The 23,106-nt window shown below is 35.4% G+C and overlaps 1 protein-coding gene across 1 annotated transcript in view; it reads left to right on the top strand.

The window, feature by feature from the left end:
- LOC148945257 (RCC1-like G exchanging factor-like protein) overlaps positions 1-22,667 on the top strand; it is a gene marked incomplete at its 5' end in the record, with an annotated part of 40,674 nt that extends 18,007 nt beyond the window's left edge. The window contains 4 exons of the mRNA XM_089098687.1: positions 10,119-10,410; positions 13,605-13,777; positions 15,302-15,463; positions 18,103-22,667. Coding sequence (XP_088954813.1) covers positions 10,119-10,410; positions 13,605-13,777; positions 15,302-15,463; positions 18,103-18,440 — 965 coding nt within the window. The remainder of the gene's footprint in view (positions 1-10,118; positions 10,411-13,604; positions 13,778-15,301; positions 15,464-18,102) is intronic.
- Positions 22,668-23,106: the final 439 nt, after the last annotated feature.

Genomic DNA, 23,106 nt, shown 5'->3' with positions numbered 1-23,106 from the left:
GAGATAATCATTTTGTTCAGTTTAGTTGATTTTCAGATAGAAAATATGTTTTTGAGGAGGACACTCCCCCACAACCCTAAGGGCAAGGGTTTTAAGTTATGTCCTGGGGGCATATAAGGTTTTTTTTTATAGAAGGCCTTTTCGTAGAAACTTCAAAAAGGCTCATTCGATTAGAAATTCAAAGGGCTACTGCCCTGTTTAATAGTCGAAAGGTATTTGAGGGCAACTAGCCCCCCCTCCCAATGCCCATCATTCCTCCAAACACATACAATCAGAATTTTGAGATAGTCATTTTGTTCAGCGTAGTTGATTTACAGATAGAAAATATGTTTTTGAGGAGGATATTCCCCCATAGCCCTCAGGGCAAGGGTTTTAAGTTATACCCTTGAGGCATATAAGGTTTTTATCCAAGGTGTTGTCGCAGAAACTTCATAAAAGGGCTCATTTGATTTGAAATTCAAAGGGCTAGTGCCCTTTTTAATAGTCGAAAGTGATTAGTGATATTTTTGTTGTTTTTTAGACCAGGGCACTTCGTATCGAAGGAGTTATCGTGGGAACTTCGAAGGGGTCTCATTCGATTGAAAATAGAAAGGGCTGATGCGCTTTTTAATAGTCGAAAGTGATTGGAGGGAAACTAATTACCCTTCCACACCCACCCTCCCATTTGCCCATTATGTTTAAAAACTAAATGTTACCTTAAAATTAAATTAAAATGCACTGTGATAATGCTAAATCCCAATAAGGCATCTCAGCTGTATCCCAAGAACGACTGAGGGTATTATGTTCAAACTTTCGGGGCTACTTCTGCTCTTAAAATTTAACCCAATCAAAATAGCGTAAGGGTATCCAAGTTATCTAAGAAAGTAAACAGGTTTTTTTGCGAATTGTTTCAAGTTTTCCATTTCAGGTCAACTAGAGGAGGTATGAAACTAAATTAAACAGTACTATTTGTGTCCAGATTTTTAAAAGGGTGTATGTTGTTAAAAATTGCTGAAAATTTTTCTCCAGCATACAAATAGCAGGCCAAACTATAAAGTCTTAAAAAACGAAAAGATTTAAAGTGTTATTTTTTATCGCTGAAAAGACTATGTCAGTATAAAACGAACAGAAATTAATTAAAAAGAACTTTTTCCACAAAACAAGTTTTTCAAAGAAAAGTAAAGAACTCCATTAAACCAAAAATGAGCAAAAATAAAATCAAATAATCTACTAAGCGTGAAACTACCACAAATCAGCATCGATAAATAAATGAAACCCAAAACGAATAGAAATTACAATAAATAACTGAGTCAAACTGAAAACGAACAGAAATTAACATAAGTTGGGCGCAAAACCTCTATGCCTTTCCAAGGCCAAAACAAAATTTGCACTCTGCTGAAAAAATACAAATGAATGTGCATTGTCTGTTTAATATACATATACTGATATTTAGTTATCAAAATGTTAAAATTATTTGATTTATCAAAGTTATAAAAGTAAAAATATTTATATTTTTTTCAGTAAAGTGCAAATTTTGTTCTGGGCTTTGGGAAGGCATAGGGGTTTTGCGTCCGACTTATGTTAATTTCTGCTCGTTTTGAGTTTGACTCGGTTATTTATTGTAATTTCTATTCGTTTTGGGCTTCTTTTATTTACTAATGCTGATTTGTGGTAGTTTCACGATTAGTACATTATGTGATTTAATTCTTGCTAGTCTTTGGTTCTTTAGCGCTCTTTACTTTTTTTTGAAAAACTCATTTTTTGGAAAAAGTTTTTTTAATTAATCATCTACAACATCCAGCAGAGTATTATTGAGAAAGAGTCTTGTGTTAATTATCTTTGTTTTCCTAGTAATTATCATTACTTTGTTTTTTTCTACTGAGAATGAAATATCTGCTTCCTTAGCCCAACGACTGATCTGGTTGAGTGAATCTTGAAGCATTGATTCTACATCTCCAACTGATTTGCCAACAGCCCATACACAATTATCATCTGCATAAATACCTCCTCTTACATTTTCATCTGCAATGGGGATATTAAACTCACTAAGATTGTAATCCACAGCACCTAATACTGAACCTTGAGGTACCCCTCTTTTTCTGTGCACTAGGTTTGGTGAAGCAATTTTTCCAAAATCAATCTTGATATTTCTATCCTCAAGGAAAGACAAGGAAAAAGACAATAATCTACCTCTTATTTTTGTTTTCAATTTTACTTTTGTCTTTACCTGGCTTTGGTTTGAGCTGTACTGTACCATCTTTGTTTTGGGGAACAAGCCATGATTCCATATCTCATTGATAATGTCTAGTAAAATGTGCACCCAGTCTATTGGCAGGTTTTGAATGAAATTGGGCTATACGCCGTCATCCCCAGGCGATGTTTGTGGGAGTTACTTGATTACAGTAGTCAACTCATGGATAGAAAAGGGGCTGCTGTATGTTTTGTTGTTTTCTATCTGAGACAAGCGCCTCACCTTTGATTTTAAAGCAATGGTTTTTTCGGTAAAGGGGTCCTTAGCACCAACAATGCTTGCAAGATGCTCTGCTGCAGCATTTGCTTTTTCAATGTCTGATAGTAAAAGCCTATTTGTATAAACTAAAGGCGGGTTTGTGTTTTCTTGACTGTCTCTAGATAGTAGTTTCTTGATGGTGGCATATGTGTACTGGTGTACGGAAATCTAAAGAGTCTCAGAAATTAATCCATGAATTTTTTTAGCTCTGACTATTGTCTGCCTAAATCTTGCATTACTTTTTTGCATTTCTATATATAGTTGTTAGGTTCTGTATTGATTGTAGTCTTTTGGCTGTACCTAAATTACCCTTGACAATAGAGCATTTTTTTTCCACCAAATTGTGACTTTGTGATTTTTCCCTGCTGTCCTGGTGTGGGTAGCTTCCTTTACAGCTTGTATTAATAAATTTTGAAAGATTACAATTATTTCATCAATGGTGGCTGTTTGCTCTTACTGAATATTCACACTAGATTTTTTTAAGTACACTTCTAAAGACATTCCAATCCATTCCCTTTAATTGAGACATAGATAGTCTGTTTTTATCACAATGTCTATCAGGGGTTGACCGGGGATTATTGTTATCTAACTCTAGCAAGATAGGCTTATGGTCACTATATAATGAGCTATCTTCACAACAGGATATGTTGGACCTATTTAAAAGTGCAGGGAAGAAAATATCAAGTCAATTGTGGTATATGAGCCTGTATGACTGTTTAGTCTGGTGGGTAATTTCTTTGGAGTTAATAGACAAATATCATCACTATTAATTAAAAGTTCTTCTATAAGATGTCCACTTCTGTTTGTGAGTCCACAATTACACTTGCGTTAGAATGAGAGTTAAAATCCCCAGCAATGATAAACATATCTTTTGGGGAAATACTTGTGACAATTGTAGACAAAACATCACTAAAATGGGAAGAATCACTTCTGGGGTTATACACATTGAAAATATTAACAGTCATATTATTGCTCAAAAATACTCGGCAGCCTAAAACTTCAATTTTGTCAGATTTATCTAGGTGTTGGGTATCAACTGGAACAAAATGGATATTTCTCTTTATGCCAATTAAGATTCCTCCTTTATCTGCATCAACTCTATCCTTCCTTAAAATGTTATATCCTTTAAAAACTGGACTAATAGGCGGTTTAAGATGTGTTTCTTGTAAACAAAAGATTTTTACATCATTCATTACACAATAATTTAAAAGCATATCTTTATTTGTTTTCACTAGAGATCTTGCATTCCAGGATAATAATTTAAGGGAATGTTTTTACTTTTATAACTTTAATAAATCAAATAGTATTAACATTTTGATTACTAAATATTAGTATATGTATATTAAATTGACAATGCACATTCATTTGTATTTTTTTCAGTAAAGTGTAAATTATGTTTTGCCAAGCCTTCCAATTCAAGCCTTCCAATCATTTTCGCCTATTAAAAAGGGCACTAGGCCTTCCGATTTCCAATCGAATGAGCTCTCTTTGAGTTTCTACGACAACGCTTTCTATAAACACCTTATATACCCCCAGGGCATAAATTACAACCCTTACCCTAAGGGCTGTGAGGGTGGTTGTCATCCTCTAAGACCTAATTTCCAGAACGTTCAACTACGTTAAACAAAATGGCTATTCGAACTTTTGATTGGATGTGTTTGGGAAAAGGGTTAGTCGCTCTCCAATCACTTCCAATCACCAATTACAACCCTTTCTCGGAGGGCTGGGAAGGGGGTTGTCATTCTTAAAGACCTAATTTCCAGAACTTTCTGCTACGTTGAACAAAATGGCTATCTGAAAATTTTGATTGGATGTGTTTGGGGGAATGGTGGGCACGAGAGGGGGTTAGTTACCCTCCAATCACTTTTGAATATTAAAAAGGGCACTAGCCCTCTCAATTTTCAATTGAATAAGCCCCTTTTGAAGTTTTTACAACTCTATCTATAAAAACCTTATATGCCTCCAGGGCATAACTTACAACCTTTGGCCTGGGGGCTCCGGGGGGTTTGTCATCCTTAGATACATAATTTCCAGAACTTTCAACTGCGTTGAATAAAATGGATATCTCTAAACTTTGATTGAATGTGTTTGAAAGAAATGGTGGGCATGAAAGGGGGGTTAATTACTCTCCACTCACTTTCGACTATTAAAAAGGACAATTTCAATTTCCAATCAAATGAGCCCTTTTTGAAATTTCTACAACAACTTTCTATATAAACCTTATATGCTCCCAGGGCATAACTTACAACCCTTGCACTGAGGGCTCTGATGGAGTTATCATCCTAAAAGACCTAATTTCCAGAACTTTGGACTACGTTGAACAAAATGAATATCTCGAAATTTTGATTGGATGTGTTCGGGGAAATGGTGGGCGTGAGAGGGGGTTAGTTGCCCTTCAGTAACTTTCGACTATTAAAAGGGCACCAGCCCTTTCGATTTCCAATTGAATGAGCCCTTTTTGAAGTTTCTTCAACATTGCTTTCTATAAAACCTTATATGCCCCCAGGGCATAATTACAACTCTTACCTTGAGGGCTGTGGGGGGGAGGGGTTGTCATCCCTAAAAAGCTAATTGCCAAAACTCTCAACTACATTGAATAAAATGGCCATCTAAACATTTTGATTGGAAGGGTTGGGGAAAGGGTGGGCGTGAGAGGGGGGTTAGTTGCCCTCAAATCACTTTCGACTATAAAAAAGGGCACTGGCCATTTGAATTTCCAATTGAATGAACCCTTTTTCAAGTTTCTACGACAAAGATTTCAATAAAAACTTATATGTCCCCAGGGCATAACTAATAACCCTTGGCCTGAAGACTGTAGGGGGATTGTCCTAATCAAAGGTATAATTTCCTAAACTTTAAATTGCGTGGAACAAATTAGCTATCTCAAAATTTCTGTTAAGTGTGTTTAGGGACATGGTGGGCGTGTAAAGGGTGTTAGTTGTCTTCCAATCACTTTCGACTATTTAAAATGGCACTAGCCATTTCAATTTCCAATCGAATGAGCCCTTTTTGAAGTTTCTACGACAACTCGTTCTATAAAAACATTATATGCTCCTAGGGCATAACTTATAACCCTTACCCTGAGGGCTCCGGGGGGGTTATCATCCTCAAAGACCTAATATCCAGAACTTTCAACTACGTTGAACAAAATGGCTATCTTAAAATTTTGATTGGATGTGTTTGGGGAAAAGGTGGGCCTGAGAGGGGGTTTATTTGCCCTCCAATCAATTTTGACTATTAAAAAGGACACTAGCCCTTCGAATTTCCAATTGAATAAGCCTTTTTTAAAGTTTCTATGACAACGCATTCTATAAAAACCTTCTATGCTCCAGGGCATAACTTACAACCCTTGCCGTGAGGGCTGTGGAGGAGTGTTCTCCAATTTATATCTGAAAATCAACTACGCTGAAGAAAATATTTTGATTGGATGTGCTTGGGGAAAAGGTGGACGGGAGAGGGGGGTTAGTTGCCCTCAATTCACTTTCGACTATTAAAACGGGCACTAGACCTTTGAATTTCCAATCGAATGAGCCCTTTTTCAAGTTTCTACGACAAAGATTTCAATAAAAACTTAAATGCACCCAGGGCATAACTTAAAACCTTTGGCCTGAAGACTGTGGGGAGAGTGTCCTGATCAAAGGTATAATTTCCTGAACTTTAAACTGCGTGGAACAAAATGACTATCTCGAAATTTTGATTTGATGTGTTTGGGGAAATGGTGGGCTTGGAAGGGGTTTTAGTTGCCTTCCTATCACTTTCTACTATTTAAAAGGACACTAGCCATTTCAATTTTCAATCGAATGAGCCCTTTTTAAAGTTTCTACGACAACGCGTTGTATAAAAACCGTACTTGTTCCACGGGTAAAGCTTACACCCCTTGCACTGCAGCCTGTGGGGGGGGGGGTTCTCATCTTAAAAAAACAAGTGTCCAGAGCTTTCAACTGCATGAACAAAATGGCAATCTCAAAATTTTGATTGGATGTGTTTGGGGAAAAGATATGCGTGAGAGAGGGGAGGGGGTTAGTTGCCTTCCAATGACTTTCGGCTATTAAATAGGGCACTAGCCCTTTGAATTTCCATTCGAATGAGCCTTTTTTGAAGTTTCTACGACAAAGCTTTCTATAAAAACCTTATATGCCCCCCAGGGCTTAACTTACAACCCTTGCCCTGAGGGCTGTGGGGGAGTGTCCTCCTCAAAAACATAATTTCTATGTCGAAATCAATTACGCTGAACAAAATGGCTATCTCAAAATTTTAATTGGATGTTTTTGGGGAAATGGGGGGTGTGGAAGGGATGTTAGTTGCCTTCCAATCACTTTTGACTATTAAAAATGGCACAAGCCACTCCGATTTCCAATCGAATGAGCCCTTTTCGAAGTTTCTACGACAACTCCTTCGATACAAAGTGCCCTTGTATGGAAAAGAAATAATAATAATACATTGTTTGCCAACATCGTTCTTTACTTACGCAGCACGATTGCGCTGCCTATCATTTCTTCTTCAGTTAAGTATTTTGGTATGCCTTTCATGACACCTCTAGAAATATTCCCCTGGAGTTCAACAGATACATTCAGGTCACAAATTGAGCTTAGTGGTATTAGCTTCTCTGCTGTATTGATGGAATCCACATGTATGACCATTTTTGGAACTCTACTTTATGCTTCAAGTGGAAACTATTTTGGCAAACCACCCCAGGAATGAATTTAAAAACTTCTGAGTCTTCACGGAATTGCTTGTCATTTTCATTTAGGGTCACTTTCACTACAACAGGAAAAATTTCATAGTCAGGGATATATTCTTTTTGTAGAAGCTGATGACCAATTTTCACATTTGTTTTCTTTTATCCTGAATATTTTGTGGGGACTGATTTGATGTGAGATTTGTGGGGACTGATTTGGGCTTGTTGAAGTACCATGGTTGTAAATGTTTGAAGTGACACCTTTAGCTACCAGAGGGTAGATGTCACTCAAATCTTCATCACAATTTTTCATCTGTGGAAGAGGGGGGAATTCTGGGTCATTTGCCCAAGATTCGGGGAATCTGTTTTTCATACTAATTGGAGACACATTAGGCAAGGGATTGAATGAGGGATAATTCATTGGAGATGGCTGATTCTGGGTTCCAATCTTTGATGATGGAGCAGTAATGAACACAGGCTGCCCATTTTGAAGAAAACCATAAATAACTAGGTTTGCATCAGTTAAAAAGTTTGTATCAGAAGGTTCTGAGCCCATCGTTTCACTTAGCACCTTCCGTCTTCACTAATATTTACTTAGAATCGGCCAATCCCAGTTTAAGTATTTTGATTTGTGGCAATAAAATTCACATTTACTAAACAGACACTCTGCTAATTCCTTACTTACACAGAAAAGAACTCAAACTTGAAGAAAAATATATTTAATTCTACCGTTTAATTTTTTCTTCCATTATTTGAGAGTAACTAGAAAGAAGAAAAATTTTCAAAATTACTGCCAGAAAGCTCATCTTTGGGAGAGCCATCGGCTGATAAAGGTTAGCTAAGAAATTATTTTTCATGCTACCATACAGTTGAACAAGAGAACCGAATATAATTGAATTCTCTACATCTTCACCTCCCTATAGTCTGAAATTATCTAATTTTTCACTAAAAGGTGTATTTTTCTCATTTGGAAAACTCACAAACAATGACAGATCCGGGATTTGTTTCGGAAGAACTCTTCAAATCAAAATGCTAACAATATAAGCACTGCCTGTGCAGCAGCAAATATAATTAGGGCATTGAACAGAGAGTTCGAGTGTTCTTGAGTGAGAGACGTAGATCGGGAAAAAATAATTCCGATCTGCTAGAATTTTGGACTGACTATTTCTACACTTGCCCAAGAGTTAAGTGAAATTGCTTGTATGCATCTCGCAGTACCTGCAACATCAATACCAAGTGAGAGTACATTTAGTATTGCTGGGTACAATACTCGAAATTAGTGCTCACGGATGACTGCAAAGTCACTTGAACTTCCAATGTTTTAAAGTGATAAGTTTTGATTTATGTGACAATTTTAAATGTTTGTTCTTTTTTTATATTTGATCTTTTTTATTAATCAATGTTTGTCAATGTTCATTTTACTCTCATAAGCCTAAAAAACGTAAATATCTGTTAAAACGACCATTGAAAATAAAAAAAAAACTATTTTTCGGTAAAAAATGAAAAAAAAGAAATGGAATTCTGTTTTTTTCCTCGTTTCGGTTGTGTGTTTCTCTGGGACAAGTCAAAATAATGACGAAAATAAATTCAGATTATTGAGGAGGAAACTTGAAGTAAATAGTTTTAAAATATCAAATCTTTACTATTGACACATTAAAGTTGAAAATTTAAAGTTAAATATGCCCTTAAAAGGTAATGCTAAAAAATAGAATAGTTTTCACTTTTGGTTTAGTTTTGGGTATAGCATAAATATGTTGAATACGTAACGAATAAGATAAGTCTAGCAGAGGAAAAGGATTACATTATAATTCTGCTCCCTGTGCCCCCCTCCTATCAATCCAATTTAAAACAAAAAAAAAGGTATTTCTTCATTTATTTTCTGGGGGAGCTTTGTAAGGTTTTTAAATATTATTTTCATTTATTGAAACAAAACAAAGAGACCTAGCTCTATTTTAAAGGGACCAAAAAAAAAGGATGAATAAAAGGAAAAAAAGACGGTTGCCATTGTCAATAACACAAAAAGAAGTAAGAGGGACCAAAATACATTAAAATAAAATAGAGTAATCTAAACAGAAAAACAAGACAGGAAGTTTAAATAATCAAAGAAATTAAATGCTGTTGAAGTATTCAATAATACGAGCATCTCTAAATTGGTAATTTAGCAGATCTCGTATTTTACAGATCTCTAAATTGGTAAAATCTTCACTTACACGAGTCCAGAAATTTCTTGGGTCTCTTTTCCAACGAGAGCGGACTTCGTCTGTCGAAATTGCTTGTCGTATATAAAATTTTGTTTTTTGGTGTTCACTGACCTATGTCATTGCGCGAAGACTAGGGTGCATGTGTTGCAAAGGGTTTTATCCACCCTGAGATGATTCGTTGGGTATAAGCCATTGGCTGATTTTGCAAGCGTCACAGAGTTATACAAAGAGCTGTGGCGTGTTAGGGTCCGAAATACAGAGCTATTCTAAACAAAATGGTTATTGCAAATTTTTGATCTGACGTCGTAGAGGCTACGAGGGTGCCTGGGGAAAAAAGAGCAGGGGAAAGAGATGGTTGCCCTCCAACCACTTTAGGCCCTAAAAAAGCGATTGATAGCCCCACTCTTGCTTGTGGTGCCTTATTGTTCTTTTTAGTTTGACTTGATTATTTATTTAATTTCTGTTCGTTTTGGTTTTCATTTATTAATTCATTGTACTTTCTGTTGGTTTTAAGTTTCACACATCTCATGATTTTATTTTGTTCTTTTAGGTTTTAAAATCGTTCTTTACTTATGTTTGAAAATTTGTTTTCCTGGGACAGTTTTTACAGTTAATATCCACTGAGAAACTAGTAAATAAGGCTTCTACAAATCATAAGATTTCGAAGATAGCAGGGTCTGGATCAGCATCTCCCACATATGTCTGTTAGAAATAGAAGACAGACTATATCTGTTCCTCTGAATTATTCCAGGCTATCAGTCGGCAAGAAAAGGTGCAGCTTTAGAAGTCCTTCTTGAACCTGTGCCAATATCGATACCATTTATAAACCCGAGTGAAACCAGGGTTCGCAGTGTAGCGTGTGGACGGGCCCATACTGTGGTTGCAACAGATGAAGGGGTATTTACACTTGGTCATAATGGCTATGGACAATGTGGACGACGGATAATTCCAGATGAAGAGTATTTTGGCAGTAAGATTGTACACAAGGTTCCTGAGCTGCAGGACTCATATGTAATCGACGTTGTTTGTGGTCAAGATCATTCGTAAGTACTTGAGAACAGTATCGTTAGCCTAGAATATAGTTAAAATTTCAGTCTATATAAATTACAAACCGCTACAAGAGATATATTTTAAATTTCAGAAGTGTGAGCTTTTATATTCAATTTTGTAAATTCTTTAGGAAATTTTCCAACTACAAGATTTTTTTAAAATTTGTTTAAAAGCAAAAAGATTAGAAATCTTCCTAAAAGATACCCTCATTTCAGCTTGGACTGTGAAATGATAATAAGGCGAGTGAAAACATGTAATTTGCAGTTGATGGATCTATCAACCCACACATAAATTACGCCTCCCCCTCGCTTTTCCAACAAATGAACCAAACCTGCACAAAAATTTAACTTACATTAGCTTAACTCAGGTATAATTTAAGGCTTTTATTTCTTTTCACGCTGAAGACAATACCGCTGTGACAAAGACAAATCGTGAGGCAAAACAATTTTTTATTGTGAAAAAATGTATGGGCAAAGAGAATGGTCGCTTCAAGTAGTTAATTTTAAATTTTCTATCACTAAATTATTAGGTGGTGGGGAGGGGGCTTTTATGACAGTGTGGCCTCGTCACGCCTTTAATACTGACATACATTTTACAAAAGTTTTAGTGGCTTTATCCTGTTTTTGCTATAGAGAAGTCATTTGAATTTGGGAGGTTTCCTTGCACATGGAGGTTGCCACAACTGGAGTTTTCCTGTTGTCCGATGTCTTCTTTTCAAAATCATTACAAAGCTTAAAAAAGTTTTTGCTAAAAATGAAAACAGGTAATAGTTTTTTTTTTCATGTCAAGCAAAAAGGAAAGCATTCAATTCCATATAATTTATTCTTGTAGTCGTTCAAGTGGTGCCTTGGATGATACATCTAATGAAAAACAAAAAACTCATTACAATTCTCTTAAGTTCATTATAGCATATGATAAACGTATTAGGAAATTTATAGCATTCGTTTAAATGCTTTATTTAAATTCATGGATGGTATCATTTTCTGTTCTTTACTGAAGTTCAGAAAGCATTATAGAATGTTTTCCATGTCCTTCAATATTTTGCAGCGCCGCAGCAGTTGTTAACCAATGAACTAAATGTTCAGTACATGCTCGTTCTTGTGATATTGCAGGTATTGCAAACAATAAAATATTTTTAATGCAGGAAAAATGGTGTAAGAGCTTGAACATGGTTTTGTAAATAAATACTAAAAAGTTACAATCATGTCTCGAGAAATCTTGCAATGTGGAAACTAAGTGGCTTGATAACATTATCAAAATTGCAGTAATGATAGTAGAAAAACGTTCGGAAGTAATCTCGTGGTCACATCTCTGAAATTAGAATTTTATTTTCGATATCGTGTCGAAATTTCCGCTTATTGTCAGTTTTTGTCTGTTCTCAACTCTTTTTAAAGTCTCTCTCGCCAGGTCGCCTCATTCAGTATGGTCAGGGCCTTGACAGTCGGGTTTGAAAATGCTTGCTAAAGTAAATTTGTTGCAGTTGATGATTTCTTACTATTTTAATAATTGGCTTGCATGCCTTCTTTAGTTTAGAAAATCCATCTTTTGTTTAGCTCATCGCCAGGAGTCTGCTATCCTGAAACACTGTCCGTGTAGAGTCGCGTGAAATATTCAGGAGCCGTTTAAAATGCAAAGATCCATGTTGAGACTCTAGGGTTACTGTTCAACAAATCCGTGACGGTAAAGCCATCATCAGCATAGCTGAAGCTGTCAAAACCTACACAAAGGTGGGGGATCCCTGACATCGGCTCGAAGATCCTCTGACCCCTCCCCTAAAAAAGAGAGATAAAAGTTGTGACCTTAAAATCAATTTTGTTATACGTTTTGGTCCCTTCGCCTAGAAAAATTTATTAGTCCTCCTACCTAAGGGCTGGACCTGCGTGTACCTTCGAACTTAGAGCACAGTTATCTTCCTGGGATTCTGATCACCTTCTTAGCTCAGCTGTCTGTTTGAAGAAGAAAAAAAAAACTAAATGATGACGATAATTCTTTTTCTCTATTATACCATATGCTTGATTCTCCTTTCCATCTTATTCTCTTTTGTATAGTAGGACTTCTGTCTACTGCTTCTCAATATATGAAATAAAAATTGAAAGAATCCATAAAGATTGACAGCAATAGCTTTGACCCTAATAGAGACACGTGTTAGGTCGAAATAAGCGAAGTATGGGAAGTACTGCGAAAATTCTCACTGGAAGACAACCATGAATTTGTTTTCCAAAATTATTTCAAGTTAAATTACTCCGTACATTTCAGTGTTATTAGTTGTTTATATTAGTGATTTTATGTCGGTACGTTTTCGTCGTCCTGGCTAGCGAACAAGCCTGATGGTGATCTGGCACATCTACTTGGAATTCTTGCGCTGGAATCCATACCTATTGTAAGCTTAAACCTTATTTTCAGTGTGTGATTATGTTAGTATGAATAGCCAGGGTATAAATTTTGCTGTTCATATTATTAACTTATGAATAAAGCAAATATACAACTCGATACCTTTTTTATTTTCTTTACGAATATAATAATCGCTTCTCTCGCAAATTCAAATTTAAGCGCTTTTTGAAACCTTGAAAATGACCAAAAAATTTCTAGTTTTGGGGTATATAATATATAATCCACAGGCATTGATTTATCACGATTAAGTTGGATAAAATATTCAAATCAATTTCTCCATTGTTCCCTCCGCCATGTTTCTTCAGTCGGCTTTGATATTTTTCGATATTTAGGTGAAACGGCAGTTTTTAAGCGGCCTAACAGAACAAAAAGAAAACATGGCGGATTTGTTTTGATTTTTTAATCAACTTAATCTTGACAAATCAATGTTTTTGAATTATACAACTTTTACAAAAGGGATTTGTAATGAAATAGTAAGTTTGAAACAAATGTTATAATAACCCATTTTCATATATATACAAAAAAAACTAGAATGGAGTTGTTATTTTCAAGGGTCCTAAAAGGGCTTAAAATTGAATTTGCAAGAAAAGCGATTATTATATTCAGAAAGAGGATAAAGAATGGCATCTAGTGGTATGTTCAATTTATTTGTAGGTGAATAATATGAACAACGAAATATTTACCGTAGCCATCTCATGGGATTGACAAAATATTGAACATTCCGTAAAAATTAGGAGTTTCTTAATTGCTTTGTAAATTCTATTTCGTATGGGTATATAGTTGTTTTTAATTCCAGACTATTTTTGTGCAAAACTGGTAAAGTGCTTGCATGTGGCTGGAGTGCAGACGGCCAGACTGGAGTTGGTCATTATGACAACCAAGAAGAGCCGGCGGAAGTCATGGGCGATATTCAAGGAGAAAAAATTGTTAAGGTAGCAACTTCTGCAGACTGTGTCCTCGCAATCAATGGTACTTCATCTTTATTTAACTGGATATTGGGGAGAAGATGATTTCACAATGAAAGTCGCTATGTAAATTTTTAGGCGTCATTTTATAAAGAAAAAGAATTTTTGAGTAGTTGCTTCTGCACAAACAGTATTGAAAAAAATACATATAAAATATTGCATTGATAAAAGTAGTGTTTTTGGTCGAAATAGATATGTTTATTAGGATTCTAAATTTGCATAATAGCCTGAATGCAAATAGTAAAGATGATGATGGCTTTTATGTCAATTTAAACTGTGATTTTGTATTACATAAATTATTTTGCACATCAAATGTACTTAATTTTTTTAATGTTTTGGTATTTTCTTCTTTGCAAGAGAAAGGTAATTTTCTATCTTAATTAGCCATAATGAACTGATAATACTGAAATAACTGAATTTTTGAGATTATCCAATAATAACTGAAAATTGAAAGAGATTTGAGCCAACAAAAGTTCAGAAGAATCACAATAGAGCCTGTTTTCCTTGTAGCCTATATCAGCTGGTTTAGTTGAAAAGTGCATTCCTTTTTCTGGAAAATGTGACCATAAAAGGTTGCTGTTTTTCCAGTAATTGGTTTTAATATTGCTTGCCAACGAAATAATTTTTTCCTTGAATGGTTGCCTGTTATTTGTACCCTAGTCAAGATCAAGTAAATTACTAAGAAACCAAAACAACACTGATCCATTATATGAAGTGCCATTTTATATAGAAGCATTTAATCCCTGGATATTTAGTCACTTAACTATGAAAATCTTGAGGAGGGAGCAATTTAAAATTTTTAAAGTTGGTAATAATAATTTAGTTAACATGAAGATTTCCTGAAAAAAAAAACGCAAAACGTTAAGATTCATTGATGTGCAGAAGTAACTGTTACTATGAATGTCCGAAATATTGTTAATCTCGACGTTCACCGGTGAATGTCCGAAATTCCTTTTTCTCTGCTTGGATTTAATTAGCTTGAGAATCGGCTTTTCCAGTCTTATGCAAACTTTGATGGTAAAAGTTGAAGTTAGAGTTTGGTTAAGTTAGGTTATAAATCTCAGAAATGGTTAAAAACCTAACCTAATCTATCACCATCAAATCTTGCATAAAACTGAAAAAGTTGACTGGCAGTGCTGACCGAATCCAAGGAGAAAAAAAAAGACATTTCGGACATTCACCAGTGAATGTCGACACTCACCAATTTCGGACATTCACGGCAACAACTCTAAAAACCCCCTATCAAATTATTTTTGAAAGAGGCTGAAAAACAAGCTCGATTATTCTCTTCAAAAAATAGGCGTATCTCAGAATCGCTGTCTTCGAAGAAATCCTCCTCGAAAGCAAGTTTTTGATACTCTTGTGGTAAATATTTACGAACTGTTTTTTTTTGGATATTATAATCTATCCCATGTAGGCAGCAGCCTAGTAGCACTATCAGCAACAACAACAACATCCAAAATATTTACTGAACATTCAACCAAACAAAATCGGTTACTGGTAGATTTAAATTAACCTCGATTTTCAGGAAACGGAGACTTATTTGGCTGGGGAAACAATGAGTATGGCCAACTGAATTCAGCTACAGAAGACATGCAACTGAATGTATCTCGAATATTAAAACTACCACCTTATGTAGGGAAAATCGTTGACATTGCAGTCGGTGGAACAGTCTGTATAGTATTAAATGGTGAATATGTTTTATTCTTTAACTTTCGTTTCGTTCAATCTATGATCTGTTTGAAATGTTAAACTAGTATATAACATTCAGAAGAAACGGTGGTAGTTCCGGGGGTGGGGTAATTGCATACATTTATACGAGCATGTCAAGAAAAAAGGGTAGTGACATTTTAAACAGACACTCCTCCTCTCGCCACCCAAAATCCTGACTTGCCACTGACAAGAAAAAGTGTCTCCACCGTTGTTGATGTTGGCTGACCTGATCCTGCAACATTATTGTTGCTTTAAAGATTATGATAAAAAGTAAATTTAAAGATATAGGTAAAGACCATTTGATGCATTTTCCCTACGAATGAAAGATACATGGAAATCACTTAATAGTGATTTGTTTTTTATATTGACAAAAAGCAATTCTCTGTGTAATTCGCTGTGTTCTAAGGTCTTATGAAAACAGCGCTATCTACGTAACATGTGAGAATAAGGTTTATCTTTTGGTAGAAGACATCGTTGAACTTTAATGTTTTCTGCCATCCAAACGTAACAATACTGGGTCAAGATTTCACATGCAGGATCTCGTATTTTGACAATATTTCAAAACAAGAAAGAAAATGTGGTATACATTTTTTGTCTTTTTTTAAGGGTGTTCTTCGGCTTTGGAGGGAAGAATGATTGCTGAACTCTTAGAGGCCATCATGGGATACTCGGAACAGATTCAAAGTTTCAAAAATTCACATAATCTTATGTTTAAAATTTCTTATTTTATTTATTTCTTATTATCATTATTGTTATAATTTTTTGTTTTATTTTGATCTTCCCTTCAAAAGTTATAATTCTTTAAATGCAAGAAATATACGTGTCGGTTGCATAGAATAGTGCTAAGTATCTGAAAAAAGGATATTAGAGGGATTCTTTTACACCAGAATTTTATTCACCTTAGAGTTTAAAAAATAACTATATAATCATAGGTGGGAGATTGGGAAATATCTTCTCCTTTATGGGTGTAGGAAGCAGGTAAAGAATTTCAAATAGAAACCCCTATTAATCTTAATAGATTTATATTCGACATGAAAAATGAACCGTAGTTCTATTTTTAAAGTTTTTCTAAGATTCTCTTAGCCGAAGTTCGATATAATTGAACCTACGATTGGGCTTAACTTGCAAAGTCTAAAACCATTAAAAAACTCAATTTTTCTGCAAGTTCCAAAGGCCTAGAGCATTTCACAGAAAATAGAAAAAAGGCAATGGTCTGTTAGTGGCTTGATGTCAATGTGTCAGAAAGCAGAAAAAGTTGATTTGATCGCTTCGGCTGTCAAAGGGCACAAATGCGACTCGATTATTTGAATTTATTCTAGCGTCTTGGATTGAATATGATTTATTTTTTTTATATTCAATAGGCGCATTTGTGCCTCAAAGGGCACAAATGCGACTCGATTATTTGAATTTATTCTAGCATCTTGGATTGAATATATTTTTTTTTTATTCAATAGGCGTATTTGTGCCTCAAAGGGCACAAATGTGACTCGATTATTTGAATTTATTCTAGCATCTTGGATTGAATATAAATTTTTTTTTCTATATTCAATTGGTGCATTTGTGCCTCAAAGGGCACAAATGCGACTCGATTATTTGAATTTATTCTAGCGTCTTGGATTGAATATTATTTTTTTTATATATTCAGTAGGCGCATTTGTGCCTCAAAGGACACAAATGCGACTCGATTATTTGAATTTATTCTACCGTTTGGATTGAATATAAAAAAAAAATATACTCACTGGCGCATTTGTGCCTCAAAGGGCACAAACGCGACTCAATTATTTGAATTTATTCTAGGTATGACATCAATTACTCAAATCCATGGATTGAATATAAAGATAAATCCTCAGGTAATTTCATTGTACCGTAAAAGGCCACTGTTTAAAGTAAGTGGATTAATTCTGCATCCACATTTTACAGAATAGGATAATGGTCCTCAAGCGAAGCAGTGTTTGTTTTCAATGAGTTGTTGTTACACTCAAAACTCCCAGGAAAAGATAATAACTGTGTGTTGATTAATCGGTGGGAGGACTCTGTCGTCCTATCTATTTTCTTTAAAAAATATCTGAGCTGGCAATTATGTAGAGAGCGAGGTATTCAGCCTTAGGTTAGTGCCCAAAATCTGCGATTTTTAAGAGTTCCCCCTTATTTCCTGTAATTGTCATATGATTGTCTGTTTTTTAATTTTTAAATTCGCACATACACTTTTTTCCAAGGCCATACCCAGGATTTTTTTCGGAGGGGGTTTTACTAAAAAAAAATGTCGGGGGGGGGGGAGGTGGTTTTACACAAAATAAAACTCTAAAACGCATACAAATTTTTTTTTTATCCATCTTTGTTACGTTTTTACGAGTCAGACAAACATTTCGGGGGGGGGGGGGGTCAAACCGGGTAATCCCCCCATGGATACGGCCCTTCTTTTTTCCCTCTAGAAATAAATTTCTCTGTACGTGCCAGCCTGTAGTTAATTATCAAAATCGTTACTCTATGCCTGATAAGCCCCGCAAAATAAACATGTTCGATTCTACGTCCATACTTTAACCACATACTTTTCTTAAACTTTTATTTATATTTGTTATGCATAATATTTTCTTCTATAATGATATCTTATTTTAGATCAAGGTAGTGTCTTTACTTGGGGATATGGTTTGCTTGGAAAAGGCCCCAAATTCGATCAGTCCACCAATCCAGAAGAGATCCCTCCTACTCTTTTTGGGAAATCAGAGCTGAATTCAAATAGAAAAGTACGGAAAGTATTTGCTGGGATTAACAATTTTTACGCAGTGAATGATAATGGTGATGCTTATGCCTGGGGTAGAAACAAAGACTTTAGTTTAGGACTAAATCATAATAAGAATCAGTATTTTCCGTTGAAATTAGCTTTGCCATGTCGGGTACAGAAACTGAGTGTTGGAGTAGACCACGCCATTGCAATTTGTAGATCTTATACTTAATAAAGGCTTTCATTTTTCGTTGCTCTTTTTTGTGTGTGTTTGTGCATTAACGCCAATTTCTACCCATGGACACTATAAATCATATTAAAATGGACAACTAAGGCGCTTTGAGCACTTTTAAACAGTGTTGACGAAACCCGAAGCAGATTTAGGACGTAACATTCGAGACAAAAAGAGAATAGTATCTTGTTGGACCAATAATTCCTGGAGGAATATTGGGCTTTAATCAAGAGAACCGATTCCTATCTAGCCATCACATTTAATTTTGTCAAAAATGCAGGAGGAGCTGTTCCTCTTAAAACAGTATCCAATCCCTCAGCTCTTTGGATACCAGTCAATGACTAAAATTCGAGTCTAAAGCAGTACTTCTGTTAGAAATATCGGCAGTGTCTGCGTAAGTGAGTGGGTATCACTATATTTTTGACATTTTCAATGAATATATATCAGGGTCTCTGAAATGGGTCATGTAGGCTATACCGTATAACCAATATAAGGCAAAGTACATCAGTGTGTGTAGAACTTCCTTTATATTTGTTGATTTGAGATGAAAGCGGTGGTTAATTTAAATGAAAGTGGCCAATAGACCAGTCGAATACAATATACCTGAAAATTGACCTTGTCTCAAAACCAAACATTTTTTTACTGAATTATTAATTAGGGAATATCATGTTTCGTGAAACGTTAAAATTAGTCATTTAGGTCTCAAATTTGGCTCAAAATACGACTCAAATTTACTCTTGGTTTTGTTTCTAGCGTAGTGAACTAACTGTTTTTGTTTTCTGTATATGCTTAGTGCTTAGTTTTAGTACCTTTCTCTTGGTTTCCTCGTATTTCGATTCTGCGGCTTGAATATTGTTTCAAAACTCAATGTTTGGTTTTCTGTATTTTGATTGCTGAGGTTCAGCTTTGTCCATATAGTGAGATACATTTTAGAAATTTGTTTTTCATTTTTCCTTTTTTTTTAGATCGAACCATATGCTGAAAACGTACAAAATAGGTATATTTTCATATTCTTGAAGCAAGCTTGCATCATTTTCTTAGAAAAAGTCTAATTAGTATTATATCTGTCCAAGCACCAAACTAGAATTATCTTTTACAGCTGCAAACTTGTAAAAATGCCCGTTTCAGAAGAAACATTAACCTTAATGACATGACCGAACTTAGTAAAATGATATTCTTTGTCTATATCTAGTACAGAAGACCGATGTCCAACCCAAGCCCCCCCGCTCCCCCTAGTACTTTTACTAACCACCACCGCCCTGGCTTTTCCTCCACGAATTGACCCTGTTTTCTCCAGAAATCATGCTGGTTATGTAACCGTAAAATATTCTATTCTAAGAAGTTTCAATTTAGCATTTTTAAGGTAATTTCAAGTAATATTCTTAAGCAGGACTAAAGACTGATAGGTCGTATGAAATATTTTTATTGGGCTGTCATGTGTTACTCCTGCTTTGGAAAATGCATCAGAAAAGTATGAAATTCTGACCAATTGGGTTCGGATAACGAGATTTTTTGACATTAACATCAGTTTAAAGTATCAAGGACAGTGAAAATGAAATCCGGTTGTTTAAATTCGTTAAGTGGAAAATTACACAAGCATATGTATCTTAAAAAATTGTAAAAGATGCGTAATTCAGTTTTCAGTGGAAAGATCTCCATATGCAGTTGTGCAAGTTTTGGTTGTTGCAAATGCTAAGTAACAAAAAAAAAACTTGATTGAAAAATCAACCCAAAAATATGTTAAGAACATATCCCACCAAACAGCTGAAGAAGGTTTAGCTTTCCTTACAATGTTTAGTTGTCTTCGAAAATCACCAGATTGTTAATCTTTGAAATTTTACGGACGAAATATTTGAATAATCCCCACACCGTTACAGGGGCCCGTCAACCCTCCTTCGTAATAGCTTATGTACAATTATACACTTTTCTTCGTTTTATTTGTCTGAATTTCCCTTTGACTGCTCAATGTTACCTTTGGAGAGAATTCTTCGGGATTTTCCACATGGGGGAGGGTAAGTCGAGCCCCCTTGCTGATTGCAGTAATGTTTGCAATTCTCGTCGAGTGTTATTTTTTTCTTTTAATACAAAACAGTTTTATCTCATCCCCAAGGTGGCTCAGCTTATGATTGCATTAATTAAGAAAAAAATTCCACAAAACATTTTTTTCAAAGAAAAGTAAAGAGCTCCAATAAGCCAAGAATGAGCAAAAATAAAGTCAAATAGGTCTTGGTCCAACAAGCGATCCAGAGGAAATTTATCGGAAGGTAAAACATGTTAAGAAGGATCAAGAGATCCAACTCTGGGATGAGCAGATTCGACAATCTGAAACCTTGCGCCAGTATTCTAAGATGAAAGAGTCTTTTGGACTAGAATATTATTTTAAGCTGAATTTGCCACCGGAAAACTTGCGTCTGTGGTTCTAGGTCTGTGCGAATGGTTTTCACTTAAAAAGTAGATTAAAAGTATTTGAACGAAATGCTCAGGGCCCGAGATCATGTTATACTTGCTCTTTATGTGGTATGGAGGAAGAAAATTTGCTCCATTTTTACGGTGTGCCAGGGGCTTTCAGATTTGGGATTGAAGTATTTAGGTGATGGGGAAGTGTTTTTTTTCCTAGGATCCTTAAATCTTCATCCCGGACGACGATTATAGCAGTGACTGGATTTATAAAAGAGGGTTTAAAAAGATGTAAATAATGGGTTTAATGTTTTTGTTTATTGTTAGTAGTTATACCATTTATTTAAGTGTATGCTGGTTGTTGTCTTATATAATCATTGTAATGTTTGTGTATGACCCAGTGGCTGATAAATTATCTATCTATCTAAAGTCAAATAATCTTCCAAGCATAGAACTACCACAAATCACCATCAATAAATAAATGAAACTCGAAACGGACAGAAATTACAATAAATAACCGAGTCAAACTCAAAACGAACAAAAATTAACAAGAGTAGGGCTTATAAACCTCATGCCTTCTTACGACCAGAAAACAATTTGCGCTTTACTGACAAAAAAAAAGTAAGAAAGTAAGAAAAGTGAAAACATTTCAAACGTATTTTATTTTCAGTAAAGCGCAAATTGTATTTTGGTCTTGAGAAGGAATGGGGGTTATTAGCCCTATTCTTCAGTTTCATTTATTTATTGTTGGTGATTTTTGGTAGTTCTACGCTTGGAAGATTATTTGGTTTTATTTTTGCTCCTTCTTGACTTACTGGAGCTCTTTAATTTTCTTTGAAAAACTGTTTTGTGGGGAAAAGAAGATTCAATTAATTTCTGTTTTTTTTTATTGGCATACTCTTTTTCATGGAAAAATAACATTTTATATCTCTTCAGTTTCTTTCTATAAGAATCCATAGTATGGGTTGCTATTTGCGTGTTGGAGAAACTTTTTCAACAGTTTTTTATCCTGAAACAAACAATATTTTTTATTTAATTTTATAGCTTCTGAAGTTGGCCTGAAAAAAAAAACTTAATATCACACTCAAAATATTCTGTCTATGCTCTTTGACAACCTGGATGCACTTACACTCTATTTATCTTTAAATTGTAAGAGCAGAAGTAGTAGTATCCCCAAAAGTTTCAACTTAATACCCCCAGTCGTTCTCGATATATCGCTAAGGCCACACCAGCCCACTGTTCCCACCAGCCCTCAAAAGCGACATGAATCCGAATTATCAACGGCACCGAACAAACCCATTCAGAAGACCTCCATGTTCGTATCAAAGATCGTATCCCTCTATTTCATGGTGGGGGAGTGGCTTTTTTTTTTTAGGTCTACCCATCCTAATCGGATTCTTTCATGTTCTGAAATAGTGAACAAATCCAAAACTGAAGTTAATGGCTATGGACCAGACCCAAAAACCTCCCAAAAGAAGTATCTTGCATGATTTTTGTATTATTTATTACCCTCCTCGTGGTGGATTTAAGAAGGAGCTGACGGCATATCTGCAACTTTATACTGACAGAATTCGCTGCAACTATCCTTATGCTGCAATTATATTATGTTGTGATTTTAATGAGCTAGATCAAAAGTGGCTTAGCTCTGCTCTTAGCCTTGATCAAGTGGTCAAGTCGCCTACACGCGATGATAAAACCCTATACTGAAATTTTACCAATATTGAGGATATTGGATGTGTAAGTAAGGGAGTCGCCACTTATTGGTGCAAAAATGGCGCAAAAAGGTTGCTATGCCACTTACTCAAAGCGGTGAACCCCTTGTCGGCCCAAATATTAGTGGGATTCCCGTTCTAACCCCAACGGTTCTGCAAATATCGGGTTTGGTACAACCTTATTTAAAGTATACCCGGTCCCAGGGTATAATAATGCGGTCGAAGGATCAAATAGCCACTTTCTATAGTCAAATGTACCCGCCTTGGGTTACGGCTAGAAAATCTCTTCTCTCTCCTTGGAGGTAACAAACCTCCCTGTCAATTTAATAATGACGGTACCTCGTAGCTCTATTCCTACCCTGCCTGGGTTACGGAAACTAGTACAAAGTTGTAGAAAATACCTTACTTGTATTCTTCCAAAAGGGTCACATATAACAACAGAAATATCCTTCCCCAAACGGGGTCAAAACGCAGACTAGCACAAAATAATATTTTACACACCATTGTTCATATGGGTGGACCTCCGCTTGGCCCAGCCAATCAGCTACATCCTCATT

Source organism: Artemia sp. Qi Xiang Cuo, chromosome 13 (genome assembly GCF_049724085.1).
Source record: "Artemia sp. Qi Xiang Cuo chromosome 13, ASM4972408v1, whole genome shotgun sequence".
NCBI classification, from domain to species: Eukaryota; Metazoa; Arthropoda; class Branchiopoda; order Anostraca; family Artemiidae; genus Artemia; species Artemia sp. Qi Xiang Cuo.
Note: the sequence above shows the minus strand (reverse complement) of the source record. Positions and strands in the feature narration are given on the sequence as shown.